At 39.1% G+C, this 18,840-nt stretch overlaps 2 protein-coding genes across 8 annotated transcripts in view; one reads left to right on the top strand and one right to left on the bottom strand.

Moving 5' to 3' along the window:
- The window catches only part of mib1 (MIB E3 ubiquitin protein ligase 1), a 79,108-nt gene extending 77,722 nt beyond the window's left edge, over nucleotides 1-1,386 (bottom strand). For 2 of the 6 annotated variants that reach the window (XM_077194896.1, XM_077195241.1), the window contains exon 1: nucleotides 66-1,347. In XM_077194896.1, coding sequence (XP_077051011.1) covers nucleotides 66-294 — 229 coding nt within the window. In that variant the 5' untranslated portion in view covers nucleotides 295-1,347. Of the gene's footprint in view, nucleotides 1-65 lie in introns of all 6 variants that reach the window. The other 4 variants (XM_077194978.1, XM_077195324.1, XM_077195068.1 and 1 more) reach the window with 4 other exon arrangements.
- Nucleotides 1,387-5,653: 4,267 nt separating this feature from the next.
- yme1l1b (YME1-like 1b) lies at nucleotides 5,654-17,810 on the top strand. 2 transcript variants are annotated; one of them, XM_077197616.1, is made up of 18 exons: nucleotides 5,654-5,834; nucleotides 7,032-7,157; nucleotides 7,354-7,534; nucleotides 8,447-8,539; nucleotides 8,647-8,756; nucleotides 9,922-10,072; nucleotides 10,200-10,283; nucleotides 11,698-11,871; nucleotides 12,117-12,269; nucleotides 12,442-12,574; nucleotides 12,666-12,728; nucleotides 13,072-13,184; nucleotides 13,844-13,999; nucleotides 14,079-14,230; nucleotides 14,381-14,507; nucleotides 14,707-14,780; nucleotides 16,458-16,544; nucleotides 16,640-17,810. In XM_077197616.1, the coding sequence occupies exons 1-18, from the start codon at nucleotides 5,802-5,804 to the stop codon at nucleotides 16,787-16,789; spliced, it is 2,160 nt and encodes a 719-aa protein (XP_077053731.1). In that variant the 5' UTR covers nucleotides 5,654-5,801; the 3' UTR covers nucleotides 16,790-17,810. The 2 variants fall into 2 exon arrangements, with proteins under 2 accessions (XP_077053731.1, XP_077053811.1); XM_077197696.1 differs by having other exon boundaries at nucleotides 5,663-5,834; nucleotides 8,447-8,515.
- Nucleotides 17,811-18,840: the final 1,030 nt, after the last annotated feature.

Raw genomic sequence — 18,840 nt, 5'->3', positions numbered from 1 at the left:
ATCAATGTGCTGTTGTTTATGTCACGTGACAGACGCACCTGACCGGATTAGCAAGCGTCACTCACCTGTGGGCGCACTGTCCAGTATCCTCACATCATAGGCTCCGGAGCAGCGGTAATTGGCGGCGGTGCCGTTGTCCCAAACCACCACCACCTCCTCCGGACTCTCAAAACTCCTGACGGTGCCGACGTGCCCGTCTCCTCCGTCCTGTTTACCCCACTTCCAGTCAGGACCGCGGATCACTCGAGCACCCACTCCTTCCATCATGACTCGGTTATTCCTACCGGTGGTCATTTACGAGCAGACCTTGCGATTATATGTAACTTAAATATGACTAGCCGTTAAGCCAGCACAGAAAATATGAGGTTATAAATTAACTAATTAGTCCCGTCTTACATACGGGTCAATTGCCAATTTAGCGGTATGGACAAGAAAAGGGACGTCCTTGTTTGCCTAATTCATAAACAAATAATGTCTATTGATGAACTAACTAAACATTTATACAGTGAACTAATGTTATTAATTACATAGACGACATACAAATATAACGTTATCCTCTACGTTGTTGGCGTGGTAGAGTAAGCAAATTTACTTGGTAATTCCCAATTATACTGATAGCAATGTAACGTTAGTGGAAAATGTTGGCAAAACGGTCAATTTCAGTCTCTAACGGCCCGTTTTTTTATAGCAAAGGCCAGTTAGCTAGTCCGGGCTAACCAGCTATAGCTAACCTTCCTAAAGTTGTGAGCGGTTACTTGACGTAGGCAAAAACGCAACAAAAACTTTCAGTTTAGAAAAAAATAATCGTTCTTTTGTCGTGTAGTGTAATAAATTGTTTTGCGAACTTTGCCGTGCGTTCGCAAACGTTCAACAGATGGTCCAACTTCGCGTGACGCGATCCCGAAGGTCTGCGCGAGCCGCTGTCCGTGGAAACCTGCAAACGGTAGAAGAGCTTCCAGTGCAGCTAATCCACTTTCACCAAAGCTTCCCGGCTTTTACTGGAAACAGGATTCCTAAATGAATGGCTCTAGGTGAAGTAATCGCATTTCTTCACGCCCGAAACAAATGCACGCACGGGTCCGTAAACATCAGCCACATCGCCACGGATGAAGAGACCTTTGTTAACGTTAGTGCTTTCCCAAAAATAACACCAGCAGCAGAACTTAATATTTCCTGATCGAAAAGGATCCGGAGGTCATTTCTGCAAGATATCCTTAAAAGCGGGTTTTAAGCCCGGGTAATGACAAAGGATTGGTGAAATGCGCTCTTGAGAGATGTTTCACTGAGGTGCAACTCAAGACGATCGCGTCGCCATTATTGTCAATCAGATTCAGAGCTCGAGCCCGTGGAGGTGGGACTGTTTGGGATCCAAGCAGTTCCCGTGGCGTAAAATGACGTCACGTCAGGATTTAAAGTGAGCAGACCCCCACGCTCTCAATATTTGTCATTATCAAAGCATGATTATTATATATTTATATTATATTGTAGTGTATTTAAACAATTTATGTCACATCACAATATAACATTAAACTGTTCTGTATGGAATTATTTTTGTTATTATTAAAACCTAAATCCTAGATGTTGGATGTAACTTCAGGGTCAAATATAAAATCAAAGTCAGTTTCTCAGCACTGATTGCCTTGTAGATCAGGCATGCATTTCTTCATTTAAGACCATATTAAGTGTATATATTTCATATTAAGACAAATTTAACAATCATATATAACTATTGTAATCTGGATTGCATGATCAGATTTAAAAAATTTAGCACTTGTATAGATTACATTACATTCTAAAATACTTGCTATCAGACTTCTTTTGACTGATTACATGATTACATATTATTCACACATTGGCAATAAATTATTAATAATTTAGAAAAGGCAAGTTTATTTATAAAGCACATTTCATACACAGTGCAAGCAACATGCTTTACATAGAAATATAATACTCATAAAATCACAACAGATGCATAAGAAGTACAAATATAATTTATAAGAAATAAAATTAACAATAAAAGCAGAGCATTCTGATTTTTTTTTTAAATGCCTACTGCTTATACAGTATATGTTAGGGTTTGTGCAATTGCACAGACAGACAACCCACTAGTCATGTGACTATGACTGAAAGCTAAGACCCAAACAGCTTTTTGAATACTGGATTTACAGAAACCATTCCACTTTTAAGAAGTGTTTCCTTTAAACCCATTAGAATCCTGGTTTTTGATAGATTTGATTTCTGTTAGTTATTAAAGTAAGTTTCACAAAGAACTCACACCCACATTATTATTATTATTATTATTTTTAAATATTAATATTTGTATTTTTTATTTGCTCATTCTTACTCTAGCACACTGTTAAAATATTGCACTTGAAGCCTTTAGAGGGAGCAAGTTGTGAGAAAGTTAACAGACAACAGCGGTTTACTTTGTTGTAGAGAGCTGCCTGTATATATTCAAATAAACAATTGAAAAAATAGAAATTAAAAAATTAGATTCAATATTCACGAAAAGTATCCTTGTTCTAAATACTTTACGGTCTTTTTGAACTTTTAGACTCTTCCTTGACTTGTCAGGGGACACATAAAAGTGAAACCATTATAGCAGAATTAATTTTACAACGAGGAAGTAAACATTAAGAGAGAAGTTCAGAGAACAGTGAGTATTACAAGTTTTCTGAGCCAGTGAATGTTGTGATCCCACTTCTATTTTCATTTAACAGGTTTAAAGCGGTCCTATTATTCCCTTTTACAAAGTCTTGATTTTGTTTTTTGCACTGCCTCTGGGTATCGTGTTGCATAATCCACCAGAAATAATGCAAAGCGATGCCCTTGTGCAGATCATTCTAATAGCTTGATGAGGTCCATGCCACTTCGTTTGAAGGGGACCTGCATAAGAGAAAGTGGGCACAATGGTGCTTTTGGAGTGGCCGGTGGATTTACCAACAAGACGTGCACCACCCTTGCACGTTCTCGTGAATGCCCGGCCAGAAAAATCGGGTTATTAGACGATTAAGTGTTGCTGATTGTCCCAAATACCCTGAATCCACCAAAGCATGATACGTATCCCCCTTCATACTCACAGGTATCTGATACAGGCCAGCTTGATCGAGGGTGGCCTGCCTGCGGCCACCTCCATCACTGGACACCGATCGATAAAATTACCCAGATACCCGCAACGCCAACAGGCCGGCCCAGACCTCCCCGCCGTCTAGTGGCAGGAAGCGGGTCAAGGAATCGGCGTGGAGAGAGCAGAGGCACAGGAGTGCCGCTGGCAGTGCAGGTTGTCAGGCCCGCCCCCCTGGGCGGCGCTCTGAGACTCGCTGTTGGTTCCGCCGCTGGTCCACTCCTCCACCGAGGTGTCGGGTGGGGTTTGAAACCCCCTCGGGACCTAGGGAGCGGGACAGGTTTAGAAGGGGAAGGAGTGGGGGAAAACACACGGGAAGAGAAAGAGAGAGAGAAGCTGCTGGTAGGGTTTCGCCGACCCCAGACCACGCCACCATCTGGTCCTCCGCCAGTTGGATGGCCTGGTTCAGCGGCATTGGACCACTGCGCGGTCTTCTTCGGAAGCCACGCCACAAACTGCTACAGCACCACCTTGTCGATGACCTCCTCGACGTCGCTTCCCCCGGCCATCGGCCATTTGCGGCAGGAGTCCGGGAGCTGTTGCGCCATCACAAAGGGTCGGCCCCTTTCCCCGAGGTACAGCGATCTGAACCTCTGCCGATTCTGTTTTGGACTTCGGCCGATCCGCTGCAGATGGCGCCTTTCAGGTCTTCTTAGACCAGAAGGTTCTGGACATGTAGTTGCTGTGCGGTCACCTCCGCCTCTCCGGAGAGCAGGGGAATTAGCCGCAATGACCAGTCCTCGTGCGCCCAACCACTGCGTCTGCGGACCTCTCAAATAGGTCAAGGAAAGCCTCTGGATCATCCTGCGACCCCATCTTGTTCAGAGGCACGTGACTGTGCAGTAGTGGCGCAGATGGTGTTGCCCAAACCTCCCGGTCAATCCAGCTCCGGAACAGCAGTTTTCCTGCTGGGCTTGGACGAGCGCTTGGAACCGTCGCTCCTGGTCATCCCTCATGCCCAGCAGCGCTTCATGGTGTTCCTGATGAAGAATCGCAAGCAAATGGATGACGTCCGCTTGGAACCTAAATGTAAGACCTAAATGTAACTGGCAGCCAGTGTAAAGACCTGAGGACTGGTGTGATATGTTCATATTTTCTGGTTCTGCTCAGAATCCTAGCAGCAGCGTTCTGTATGAGCTGCAACTGTCTTATGGTCTTTTTGGGAAGGCCAGTGAGGAGTCCATTACAATAATCCACCCTGCTGGTGATGAAAGCATGCACAAGTTTCTCTAAGTCTTGACTGGAAACAAAGCATCTAACTCTTGCAACATTTTTCAGGTGATAGTATGCTGATTTAGTTATTGCTTTGACATGACTACTGAAACTAAGGTCTGTCTCTAGAGACATACCAAGATTCCTGACTTGATTTTTAGTTGTTTGATCCCTAGACTGAAGGTATGCGTTCACCTTGAGAACATCATCTTTGTTTCCAAACGCAATGACTTCAGTTTTGTCTTTGTTTAACTGAAGAAAGTTTTGGCACATCCAATTGTTTATTTCATCAATGCTTTGGAACAGAGAGTTAATGGGGCTGTAATCGTTAGGCGATAGGGCTAAGTAGAGCTGTGTGTCGTCTGCATAGCTGTGGTAAGCGATTTGGTTGTTTCTCATTATTTGGCTCATTTAAACTTAAGTATAAGTGTGATTCATTAAGTTCCCTAGGTGTTAAATCTCAGCTCCTAAATTTATTAAGAGTGCTGGAGGGGTATTCTAATGTTTTGGAGTTATGTATGTTATGTATATTATGATATGATGACAGGGAGTCAAATAAACGATATAGGCTTGATCGTAAAGATATTGTTTTTGTAACTGACCTTGTAAGAAATGAAACAACTTCTCCCACTCTACAAATCAATGCTCTGACTGCAGTAATGAAAGAAATAATGACATTTTTGGCGACGGAAAAATACAGCATTGCTGGTGCCGGTGATGACCCTTCAATGCACAGTAAGCAGGGTCTTAAATACTATTGTGGCATGAACCACACTAATCATTTATAGTGGTGGCCAAAGGTAATGTGCAAAAGGTTTTGCTTTGTTTTAGTTTTTTTGTTTTGTTTTTTTAATGACCTTCAGTGGCGGCTGGTGAAAAATATCTAAGGTGGGGCTGTCATATTCAGTCAGTTTTAATAGTCTGGTAATCATAGGAGCAATCAGCGAGAAAAAAACAATTGGAAAACCTGCACTATCAATACTTGCAAAAAGTATCAAGAAATATATATTGGCAACGTTTTGGTCTCATGACCTTCATCAGGCATAACCTTATATGCATTTGTCATGATCAAAGATGAGTTTTAAGGGATGGAATTATTGACATTGTTAAGATAAATTGTATCAATTTCATGTATTATCATTAAGAATAAAGAATGAACAAACGTATATAAATTAACATTGAAGTTAACCCCAAGGTTAATTCTGCAGAAGAAGAAATGGATAGAGATTCGAAGATGAGTAGCATTATGATGACAAGGCAACAGGATAGTAGACATTGGGCAACGCAGCAGTTAAGACTTTTATTTTGTCATCCTCCATCCCGGATGTTGTATAACGTTAACGTAATGCTGGTGCAGTTTCTGCGAGGCTAGTTGAACGGAAGAGGACACCGGTGGAGGACATTACGTTACTCCATATCAATAAACTCACGTTGTCCAAAAGAGTTTGTCATCAGCTAATCGGAGATGTTTTCTCTTTCTACTTCCCTACAGCCACAGGTATCAAATTGCAATTGTTCAGGACAGCTCGTTTCATAACTTTCCATGTAACGTTACGCAGGCTAGGTTAGCTGGTTAGCTAGCACTTAACGTTACATCAGAACAGTGTGTCTTTAATATCAAGATTTGAGAGAATAGCTTTTGAGTATCACGCTGAAAAGTCAACGTCATGTTTCATATTATTAGTTCAGTCATTATAGCTGTAGCTGACTTGCTTACATTGTTATTGATTTATTCGTGTTTATTATTGTTTGTATAATCAAAACATTAAGTTACAGCACAAGAGTATTTTTTCATGAAAAGTCATGAATATTTATTCCACCACAATGTCTCAGATGAGTTAAATAGTTAATGATTATGTTTAATAGATTTAGTTGTGGAAATTAACCAACTTAAATGTAACGTTAAATAACATCTTGCTTAGAATAATTTCATAGCTAAAAGCACACAGTTAAATAATATTGCAAAACATAATACTATGACGTTATATATTTTATTATTATTATATATATATTTTTTTTATATATTGTGTTTTATATTTTACATTTCACCTTTTAATCCACTAACGTTTCTGATGCTGTTTCCTTGATAAACAAGTACACTAATTATGGATAAAACTTTAATTAGGGGCAAAACTGTAGGTGAAATCAGGGTTATTATAAATATAAATGTTAGTTGAACAATTTCAACAAATTTTTTTTTTAAATACTCCTTGTGCAATATTCAGAAATACATTTAAGTTGAAGTACTAAGGTTATTAACTGGAAATAGATAAAATGAAACTAAAACTGATATATAAATAAATGAAACCTAAATAGCAATACTTTAAATAAAATGACAAAAGCACATAACAAAATTAAACTAAAATTAGCATAACTAAAAATGTAAAACTAAAAGCTAATTCAAAATATTACTAAAATGAAAATGAAGCTAAAAACAAAACACTGGTTTAAATCATCATAGGTGTAATATGTATCATAGAATTTCATATTTTGAGATTGAAACTTTACCCTGGTCATCAATCTATCAAAATCTTTTAAACGGCACCTGAAAAGCATATATAAAACAACGTATGTTGAAGGCCTGGTTAAAAGTGTCCAGGACAGTTTTGATGTTACCCTTAACATGTATAAATAATGTTTTTAATGAAAGATTTATTTCTCAGGACATTAAAGAAGAAATGTGTGTTTTTGTCAGGTAACAGTCCAGCTGAGTCACCTCATCAACGCTCTGCACTCTCTGACGGGTTCAGTGAGCAGCAACACTTCAGTCAAGCACACACACAGAGAGAACACCCCAGAACAAGAGCTGAACAGCACAGAGGTGATTACATTTAACATCATTTATGTTGTACACATGTAGGTTATTGGTGTGTTTTTTTCCCTCTGTTCCTTCCAATCATTAGCTTTTTATATGGAAGCGTGCTCATAAAACGGATCAGTCGAATGTTGTCAGCTTTTAAATCAAGTATGCTGTTTTTCCTCTTTAAATTCTGCATGTGTGGTGTTGTGCCGGGAAGCCGTCACTGACGCTCAGGGATTTAGGTCTGACAGATCTAGGAGTCGGTCAGCTGGATGAGCTGGTGGAGAAGCTCCTGCCACGTGTTTCTCAGCAGGACTCGCCATCACAACTGAGGACCGACACAAACATCTGGAGGACTTCCCATCTCTCCTCAGATTCTTTCTTTCACAACAAACATGGTGAGACGCTTCACTTTCTTGAAACCTGAACCAAAGACGTAAATCATAAGCTTTGTTGATTTTCTTTTATTTTGTAATCTTGTTTTTTTATCATCAATTTCATATAGTAGAACTTACTGTAAATTTCTTTTGCATTTTGATTCCATCACATTATAATTCGTTGAAGTTCCTTGCGAAGGTTTTTGTTTCTTCAGTGCTTATCCAGCATTTTCCCGTGCCAGTTTCCTATTTACATAACAGGATTCACAATAGTTCATTGTTGGAGCTGTAATTGAAACCTTTGAATACATATTTGATTGTTCAGCTTTCTCATGATGAATCTCTTCTCTATGGAAGCTTGTTTCCGTCACAGAATAAAACATTTTAAAAGATAATTGCGACTTTTTTATCTGTGAGTTTACATCTCGCAATTCTGATTTTATTTCTTAGAAATGCGAGATATGAAGTCAGAATTGTGTTATATAACGTTGCAATTTTGAGAGAAAACAAGTAAAAAATACTTTATAACACAAAATCTTGACTTTATATCATGCAATTCTGACTTTATATCTCCCAATTGAGTGTTCTAAAGTCAGAATTGCGAGATATAAACATGCAATTCCGAGAAAAAAAGTCAAAATTGCGAGTTTATTTCTCTTAATATAAAAAATTATACATATATTTAAAACACACAATTGCAACGTTATAACATGCAATTTTGACCTTATAACATACGATTGTGACTTAATATCACGCATTTCTGACTTTATAACTCGCCAGTTGCGACTTAATATCACACAATTCTGACTAAAAAAAGTCAGAATGGTGAGATAAAAAGTCTCGATTACCTTTTTAATGTTTTATTCCGTGGCGGAAACAAGCTTCCATACTCATCTGATGAATTAACAGATCAATTTCTTCTCTCTTATTTAGGGTTTTCCAGAATGGGTGGCGTTACTCCTGTCTTCTCCAGGCAAAACAAGTCACCTCTCCAAACACTATGTACAGATCTCCAATATTTGCCATGTAATGTGTACAGTTTATTATTCAGTCGACACAACAGGCAGCATCATTTTAAAATTATAATCTGTGGTGTCCGCTTATGTTCATCGAATTGTAATTGTGTTTTTCAGTGTTGGTCCAAAATCGAGGCTTTAAAACTCTGAAGTCCAAAACACGGCGCCTACAGGGAGGCTTAGACAGTTCAGCGGAGCCTGAGGGATTTACACCATCGTTTATGAAGGTCACCCACACAGTGCTTCCTTTTGAATGATATTATCAGCCTAATGTGTTTATTTCCATGAAGAGATGCACCCAAAAAATTACATTTTCATGATGTTCTCTCCCTCATATCCTTCCAAAAATGTATGACTTTTACTTCTGTGGGACTTGGATCGAAATATTTCAACTACATGACAACATGAGAGTCATTTCCGGCAGAAACCTAGATGTCGTAACTCCCTTGAAGGGATATTTCACCCAAAAATGAAATTTCTGTCATTAATTACTGTCGTTCCAAACCAGTAAAACACAAACGAAGATATTTTTGATGAAATCAAAAATAATGACCATCCATAGACTGCAACTTTCAAGGCCCAGAAAGGTAGTAAAGACTACCTAAAATAGTCATGTGACTACAGTGATTCAAATGTAATGTTATGAAGCAACGAGAAAACTTTTTGTGAGTAACCCGCCCCCACAAAAAAAAACCTTTATTCAACAATTTCTTCTCTTCTGTATCAGAGCTCCTACACTATTGACGTAGTAAACACAGTACAGTGTTTCTGGGTTCTACGTCAGAACGCCGCCTCGCGTGTTATTGTCTTTATTATTTTTGCGCACAAAAGTATTCTCGTCACTTCATAACATTAAGGTTGAGACACATGGACTATTTTAACGATGTCTTTACTACATTCTGGGCCTTGAAAGTTGCGATGACATTGCTGCCTATGGAGGGGTCATGAACCTCTCAGATTTTATAAAAAATATCTTAATTTGTGTTCTGAAGATGAAGGAAGGTCTTACGGGTTTGGAACGGCACGAGGGTGAGTAATTAATGACAGAATTTTCATTTTTTGGTGAACTATCACTTTAAACAGGGTAAAGAAATACAACGTTCACATTTACATGATGTTTCAGAACTGTGCTTTTTGCACAATCCCTGGAATAAGCCATTTTCTTAATTGCATGTAGCCATATTTAAAAGACCTCCTTTTGCTTTCTACAGAAGAAATTAATACAAAGGCTACAGATTTAGAACGGCATGAGGACGAGTAAATTATGACAATTTTGGTTGTTATTGCTTGATACCAAATCTAATGCTTTAGTATGTTTTCACTGCATTGTGAATGTATATTTGGTAAAGTTTATATTGGTGTTACAATGTTATTTGTATTTTTGTCCATTAGGGTTTCCTCACACGAGACAAAGGGCCAGATGTTGAAACTCTGGACAAGCTCCTTAAAAACAAAAATATTCCTGATGGGCAACATGATACTTTTAAGACTGGTTTTGCTGAGGGCTTCCTTAAAGCTCAGGCCCTAACACAGAGAACACAAGGCACGTTGTCTTAGATCGATAAAAAATGATGAATTGTGAATGCATGATAGAAGGTTTTCAACATGATATGGTTGTTTCCTTTTTTGTTATTTATTGTATAAAAAACATTTGTCATCATCTTCAATAGAGTCACTAAGGAGGATGCGACTGATACTATTGGTGCTTTTGCTGTTGGGCTTGTATGGACTCTCAAAAACACCTTTCTTATCAGGTAAATGTTCCAAAGAAACTTCCGCATGTCTGATTTGCCTCTAACTAAAGGCTGAAATACACTACACAACAGATTTGTGTACTGCACGTCAATTTTGGGCAGTCAGATTTCGCAGAAAATCTAAGTGTATGATAGGTTGAAACTGGTAAAAAAAGGTAAATGGATTGAAAGTCTGCTATTGTTTGACCTTGAGTCATTTAGTACATGATGCCCAGTTTTTCTCTGTAACCATTTTGGAAAGTCGACAAGTGTGTTCAGATTTTAAGTCATGTTGTGTATTCCAGCCCTAAAGTTGAGTATCTGCTTGTTAAGTCTTACATCAACTCTGGGTCCAAATGCTCAGATGACAACATAAACAACAAATGGTGCCAATATACACTCAAGTGTGCTGTGCTGTAATACTACCAAATAAATCATGATCCTAACCTTTATCTCCATATAAAAATCTCAGATGGCCATACAGTGATTCATCTTTTATGAATCGTTAAAATAATGGTGCTCCGGACATCATGAGCCCGGAGACTGTAGAGTACAAGCTTAGCTAAAATGTTGCTTTAAATAAATAAATAGTTCTCATTAACGACTCTTGGAATAGTGCACTCTGTTGAAATGTAGTGGAGGCTTGGACCCGGAAAACACTTTCGATATGTTGTGACTTAGCAAGCAGATAGTTTATGTCCTGTGTGCCAAGTTTGCCAATTGTTTAATGTAAAATCCGATTTGAGAGCTAAAATCATTTGAGAGGTTTCAAGTAGAGCCCCACGATTAGTCGCTAAAAGATTGCGATCTCGATTCAAACACCCATGCAATCTCATTCCTAAACACCCATGCAATCTCATTCCTAAACACCCATGCAATCTCATTCCTAAACAACAACTATACGCCTGTGTCTATTAAACCTGTACCGAATCAATTACATCGTTACACCAGTAGGTGGTTACAAGTGACTGTTAAAACATGTTTTTGTCTTTGAATCATTCATTCAAGAGATTCGTTCAAAAATGCTGATTTATCCAGTAATGAAACAAGTGAAGTCTCTTATAAGTGAGTCATTGAATCATTATTTTAAGAGATTTGTTCAAAAACACAATTCATCCAGTAATCAAACAATTTATGTCTTTATGAGTGAGTCATTGAATCATTCATTCAAACCGTTTTTTTTACATTTTTTAAAAAGACTGCAGTAAATTACATTTTGTCGAAACGTTATTTTGTTTAGTTGTCTCTTCAGAAACGTGATCTCTGTTTGAAACAAGAAAATCGTGATTCTCAATTCATCCAGAATCGTGCTGCTCTAGTTTAAAGTTTTGGCTTGGATTGAAAACCGTTAGTAATGCTTACTTAGCTGGCTTGGCACTAGTGCTTGGTGTTTGTGTGTTTGGAGTGTGAACTATAATGTAACCATTCCGGACAGTGCGATTCCGAACTACATCAGGCCTGGACTCAGCTGTGGACCCTGTCCAGATGAAGAACGTCACTTTCGAGCATGTGAAGGGTGCGGAGGAGGCCAAGAACGAGCTGCAGGAGGTGGTGGAGTTTCTCCGGAACCCTCAGAAGTTCACCGTTTTGGGAGGAAAGCTGCCTAAAGGCAAGAACTCGCATTTGACAGATGGCTCCAAGCCAGAACCATTTAAATAGCTATATTTAAATTATACCATTGTTTACTCACCAAACCCATATGACTTTATTTTCAAATATTTACACCTTTCTCCACAAGTAAAATCAAATGTTTCTTTCTGAAACGCACTGATTCTATTTGGCAGCTTTAGATTTCCTACCACATTAACTTCATTAACTAACATGTAACTAACATTAACATTAACTTTTTTCCAGGAATCTTGTTGGTTGGGCCTCCGGGGACAGGAAAGACCCTGTTGGCCCGTGCTGTGGCGGGCGAGGCAGATGTGCCATTCTACTACGCATCTGGCTCCGAGTTTGATGAGATGTTTGTTGGTGTTGGTGCCAGTCGTATCAGAAACCTTTTCAGTGAGTTCCTACTAGCTCACATAGTGCCCCTCTAAATCACAATTCCAGCATGATTGTTTATATATCATTATAGGCCATACTATGTGACTGATTCTGAGTTCTGATTCTGGTAAATGAATGATTGCATGACTGCTACAAATGTTGAAAAAATTCTCCTGCATTTGTCCTCTAGGGGAAGCTAAAGCTAATGCTCCTTGTGTTATCTTCATTGATGAGCTGGATAGTGTTGGAGGAAAGAGGATTGAGTCTCCCATGCACCCCTATTCTAGACAGACAATCAATCAGCTTCTAGCAGAGATGGATGGGTGAGACATGCAACCCAAATAACTAATGGCTGCACTCTGCGTTCCAGTGGAAAGTTTGTGATCACTGACCTTTTGTGTTTAACATCTGCAGGTTTAAGCCAAACGAAGGAGTCATCATAATCGGAGCAACAAACTTCCCGGAAGCTTTGGATACGTACGTAGATTTCTTTTCAAACATCTAAATACTGAAGGGTTGGTTTACGATACATAATAAGATATATATATATATGTCTGATATTGTTGGGGTATAATGTTGCTGATTGGTCAGAAGATCTGTTTGATAAATTGTTGAAATTAATACATTATCAGCTAACTGTGATTTGTATATGCACATTTCTGAAATGCATAACTTGGACACAGACACCTCTGATGACAGATCACACTAAATTGTAATGTAGACATGCATTTTCTGTAAAGCTGCTTTGAAACGATATGTATTGTGAAAAGCGCTATACAAATGAATGTGAATTGAATCTGAATGCTCTCTTGTTCCCCAGCGCTCTGATCCGGCCGGGCCGTTTTGATATGCAGGTCACCGTCCCCAGACCAGATGTGAAGGGCCGCACTGAAATCCTCAAGTGGTACCTTAAAAAAATTAAAGTAGACTCTGGTGAGTGGCGTGTTAAATACTAATTTCTTAAGTTTACACACAAGATTCTAAACTGTTAGGCCGTGTGTCCACCAAAGCGTTTTTTTCACGCAGCTGTCGTAAAATTCCAATTGTTTTCAATGGGAGCGCCGCGTTTTTTAAACGCCATGAGCGTAGCGAGGCGCTGAGCATGTATTTAACGCTCAAGCGCTGAGCGCCCGACGTTTTTTACTGGTCGCCGAGAGTTGAAAAATGTTCAACTTTGGGTAAAACGCTGCGCTCATCACTGTCACTTTTTACCCAGCCGTCCAATCGCAGTGGAGGAGGGGCGGGACAAATACCACACTGACCAACTGTCACAACATTCTTTCTGTACAACAACATCAACCAGCAGAGCTAACCGAACAAAATGGATGAAAAATGAATTTTTAGTATGAAACAAATTATCTGCCAAATCAGTTACAAGTAAACTTTGCTGCGGATATTCTGTATCATAGCAACGAAGCGTCTCAACTGAAAAAAACGCGGCCCTGCCAAAACGCTTTCAAGCGCCCAGTGCTAGGCGTTTTCTGAGCTGTGGTGGACACATGTCCTTAATGTTGTAAGGTAAAATAATAATAATAATAATAGAGCAGGTAAAGTAGCTGTTCTTAAGGATTATTGTCTTTTCTGGACATTAGCTGTGGAGGCAGAGGTCATTGCTAGAGGAACGGTGGGGTTCTCCGGTGCCGAGTTGGAGAATCTTGTAAATCAGGCTGCTCTTCGGGCCGCTGTGGACGGTAAAGACATGGTGACCATGAAGGAGCTGGAGTTTGCTAAGGACAAAATACTGATGGGTAAGTGCCTCGAACTCATTTTGCATGATAAACTTTGCTCAAGATCAATGAATTTTCCATTCACTTGCTCCCTCCTCAGGCCCAGAACGCAAGAGTGCAGAGATTGATCAGAGGAATAAAGAAATTACAGCGTACCACGAGTCAGGCCATGCTATTATTGCATACTACACCAAAGGAGCCATGCCCATAAATAAAGCCACCATTATGCCCAGAGGCCCCACTTTGGGTCACGTGAGTACATGCTTAATTCGTCATCAGAATCTAAAGCTTGATAGGTCTTGTGTGTTCTTCTTAGCGATATGAGCTCTGAGTTTAATTTAATGGGACGTCTCAGTTACGAGTCTTCCTTGATTTAGATCCAGTTTTTCCTCTTCTCTGTAGGTGTCGATGCTTCCAGAGAGTGACCGCTGGAGTGAAACTCGTGCTCAGCTTCTGGCTCAGATGGACGTCAGCATGGGCGGCCGAGTGGCTGAGGAGCTCATTTTCGGCAGTGAAAATATCACTACTGGTAGGTTGCAGTATTGCGGTGTAATTCACTTATTGATTACATTCGAGTGAACCGGCTGTAAGTACATGGAATTGTTATTGTACTTCATATCATGCAAATACGTAAGAGGGCACCGCATGAATAGTAAACAAGCCAAAATTATGCTCGTCACTTATTTCTGTTTGTTTTATCTGTGTAATGTTTTGTTGTTTTCATATAGGAGCATCAAGTGATTTTGACAGCGCTACAAAAATAGCAAAAATGATGGTGACCAGATTTGGAATGAGTGAAAAGGTTTGTCATATTTATCTGATCATCGCTGGGTACTGAAATATGGTTTCAGCCCTCAAGCCAGACTTTGCATGTATAGTAATAAATGATAAAAGGTGCAGAAATTTTGTAAAACTAGTCGTACAGTCCAGAGTTCTTCTTTTTAATACCCATTTCAAAATCTTCTATTAGGTAGTTTATGTTAGTGATAATGATGCTGCCTTCAAAGATTTGTCCATTTGACATATATATTCCAAGGCAGAATCACATGTAGCCTTCACGGATAAGTTTCAATTTCCAGAATCCATCAAAAGGAAAATCAAAAAAACTGTTTACTGTATATTAGAGCTGCATGATTAATGGTTAAAAGATTTTGATCTAGATTCAAACACCCATGCGATCTTATTCCTCAATGACAATGATTCGCCAGTGTCTCTATTAATCCTTTGACATGTACGATAATAGCGAACATTCAGATCTGGGTCGGCCCAGAGAGAGCAGTTGTCATGTACAGGTATGAAACGGCTTCACAAATAACATCATTAATTTCTGTCTTACAATAATTCGTAATATCACAGAAGTACTGGGATAAATGTTTTTAGGTCGGATATAAACATGGATGTCTACGGAAGCGCATCCTAAAACCAGTAGGTGGCAACAAGTGACTGTTAGTATTTGTCATTGAATCAATCATTCAAGAGATTTGTTCAAAAACACTGATCCAGTAATGAAACAAGTATTTATGAGCGAATCGTTCGATCAAACTGATTTTTTAATAATTCATTAAAATTAATATATAATAATAATATAGTAAAAAAAAAAAATATTTTAAATCGACTGTAGAAATTCATATTTTGTCAGAACCTCTAGTAAATTACGTTATATTTTTTAATTATCCGTTCAGAATCGTGATCTCTATTTTAAACCACAAAAATCCTCAATTTATCCAGAATCGTGCAGCTCTATTGTATATTGTAAACTGTATTTCTATATAATACAATTAAGTTGTACTATTAGCTTTTCTATTAGCACTGTATTAAAACTAGTTAAAATAGTATCTGCAATTGCCTAAAATAGAATAAAATAGTTTTAATTAATCCCACGATTTCCCACCAGTCTTAGTAAAACAAAGTGAAATAGTAAAAATTGTTAAATATTATTATTTATATTCTTGTTTTTCCGCGGATATCCTAGCAACCAACCAACCAACCCACCCCTAGATCTTTCCGGTGGAACCCTAGACTTAAAACTTGTGTTTGAGTATTTCATTATATCTTAGAAACATGTTAACGTACTTCTTGATGGACTTCTCTTGTATGTATTCACCAGATGTCGTATAGGTCATACAAGTTTGACCCATGCTTTTTTGCTTAAGATGAAGACTCAACTTTATGCATGTTTGGAAGATTCCCCCCTCTATTTTATTATTGGACTATCCCGGGTTTAATACAAGTGGAGTGCTCGTTTATGAAGTTATTTCACTTAATGGCTTATTTAGTAAGATTATGCCTGTAAAGCTATTGGATTTATCATGTTAATTTAAAAAGAAAAATTGTACAATATGACTTGTTTGTTTGCTTGGTTTTATTGTATTTATATTTGTATTTTTGTAATTGAATTTTTTTGCCATGAAAATAGCCTTAGATGCTGACATGGCATTAAATAAAACAATCTATCTCTCCATCTTCTCTTGTATAATAGTTGGGTGTCATGACGTACGCTGACCTCACCAAGCAGAGCCCAGAAACGCAGGCAGCCATTGAACAGGAAGTCAGGATACTTCTGAGGGTAAACTCTGTCCTCTCTACTAACAAATCAGTAACGAAACATTTGATTCACACTGACTAGCAGAGATTTTGACCCTCATATTTGTTTGCTTCTAGGATTCGTACGAGCGTGCTAAAGTGCTTTTAAAGTCCCGGGCTAAAGAGCACAAAAATCTGGCCGAAGCTTTACTGCGGTATGAGACGTTGGATGCCAAAGAGATCCGGTTGGTCTTGGAGGGAAAGGCATTAGACCCTCAGGGCAGATGAAGGTCACAGGCCCGTCAGGCAGCAGGGAAACGGACAATGGAACCCTAAAAGACATAAATGTACATATGCAACCAAGAGCTTGGTAGGCCTACTCTCCCCATTGCTAAAATTGTATTGTTTTTTTGAGCCAGATCTCTCTGAAATTACATGCTAATAAGGATGGTGTAACACAAACACCTCCATGGACTTTTTCTTTCCAAAGAAATTGATCTTGTGAGAATTCAACTCATTTAGTATATTTTCTGTACCGTTGACTGTAGGTTCTGCCTTATTTATAGTGAAGCAGAAACTCAATTTGAATAAATCCTTAAGCTGTAAGTGATAGTTTACTATAAAGTCAGGAACAATCACTGTATACCATTTTTGACCCAGTTTTCTGAGCCAGACTAAGTATGTGTTCCATGGTGGCCTTTGAGAAATGTAAGGGAATTTGAATCCCTCAGTGTATTTTCACACTGAGGGACTGTGGAATGTTTCAAAGCCCTTTGGTAGTGAAACATGTTTGTTCATGTGATGCATTTGATCATATCTGCTTGTGCACAATGCTGCTTCAGAACAGTTTTACTCACCTTTTGTTTATACATAGAACCCCAGTATGTTATTTGATAACCTTTCTGACAAGATCAACTTTATGGTGATCAATAAACTCCTGTAGTTCATGCTCTGTTTCTGCACTTTCGTGAACTACACAAGGCTATTTTTATACAATCTGGAATATCACACGATCCATATTATAGGTGTAAATGCTTCCTGTCTTCCATAAATTGTATTATACACACCAATCATAAAACAAAAGGAAGACCAAAATTAAATATTCATTCAGATTTGATGTTTTGTCTCGGGTTTCATTGGTTCCATTGGGTTTATTCAGCTTTATTCTACATATTATTTATTCATGTACAGCTTATTCATCTATGAGTTTACCTTGCCTCCATGTATGTTTGCCTTTTATCCAAGCTCATTTTAGTTGTGTACATACAGTAAATATTTCTAATCAATAAAATTGAAAAAGAAATCATTGTATATAAGTGTATAAATTGATTTTAGTCTGATTTTTTGCCTGCTTTGTCATTAAAAAAATTTTTTCGGTTCATACTATTGCACGTTTAATAATGAACGGGAGCTAAATTGAATAAAGGAAACATAATAAAACTCTGCATAATTGTTATTTTCATGTACTTTGACAATCTCTGCATTGCCAGAACATTATCATTTTACACAACCAAACAAATGCAAACTAGGCTTTTTTATTTTCTGAAGAACTTGGGAGTGATGCATAAGTTGCTGCCACAATATACAGTAGTATATTGCTAGGTTGTGTTCCCTTTCGAACGGTCACTTCGTATTGCGTAGCTATACGCAGTGGGGAAACTCCTTTTCCTCGATTTACTGAAGCCTTTATGTAAAGCGCATTTGCAGCTGCACAGCTAGAACATGAGCGTCTGGCTCGCTCATAGGCTGTGCTGCGGCAACTGCACATCCAATGGCGCGGGCGTACAAGGCTTCAGCCTGAGCGAGCTACAGTTCAGCAGACGACACATTCAACCGTGTTTCTCCTGACGCCGTCTCTCCTGTGGCTATCCGGCGATATCCTTTTCATTATCCTTTGCATATCTGTGTGTTTTATCTGTACGAGCGTTGTTTCAAATGCCTCGTTTCAACTCCTGCGCCACGTGCGGATGCAAGCTGCACGAGGCGGACGAACACGTGGACTGCATTCCTTGCCTGGGACTTCACCACGCGGAGAATGCACTGTCGGCCGGCGGATGTGCGGCCTGTGAGAGCATGCCCATCTCCGTGCTGCGAACTCGGCTAGCCCTCTCCCGTGTTGGCGACGCCGCCTCATCCACGCTTCCCTCTCCGGCCCCCCCTCAGCCGAAAAAGAAGAAGCGTCACAGCCAACGGCTACCGGAAAGCATGGATGTTAGTGAACGCACGCCGGCCACGTCCCCGTGTGCCTCACTCTCTCCAGCTCCATCTCCGGTCCTGTTCGAGGGAGATCAGCGATAGAGGGGAAAGGAGCGAAAAGGGGCGATAGAGTTAGTCCCCCC

The sequence above is a fragment of the Siphateles boraxobius genome, unplaced genomic scaffold (assembly GCF_051911475.1).
Source record: "Siphateles boraxobius isolate OS27281-9 unplaced genomic scaffold, OSU_SipBor_1 1, whole genome shotgun sequence".
Classification (NCBI taxonomy): Eukaryota; Metazoa; Chordata; class Actinopteri; order Cypriniformes; family Leuciscidae; genus Siphateles; species Siphateles boraxobius.
The sequence above is the reverse complement of the archived record's forward strand: the minus strand, read 5'-3'. Positions and strand labels throughout refer to the sequence as shown.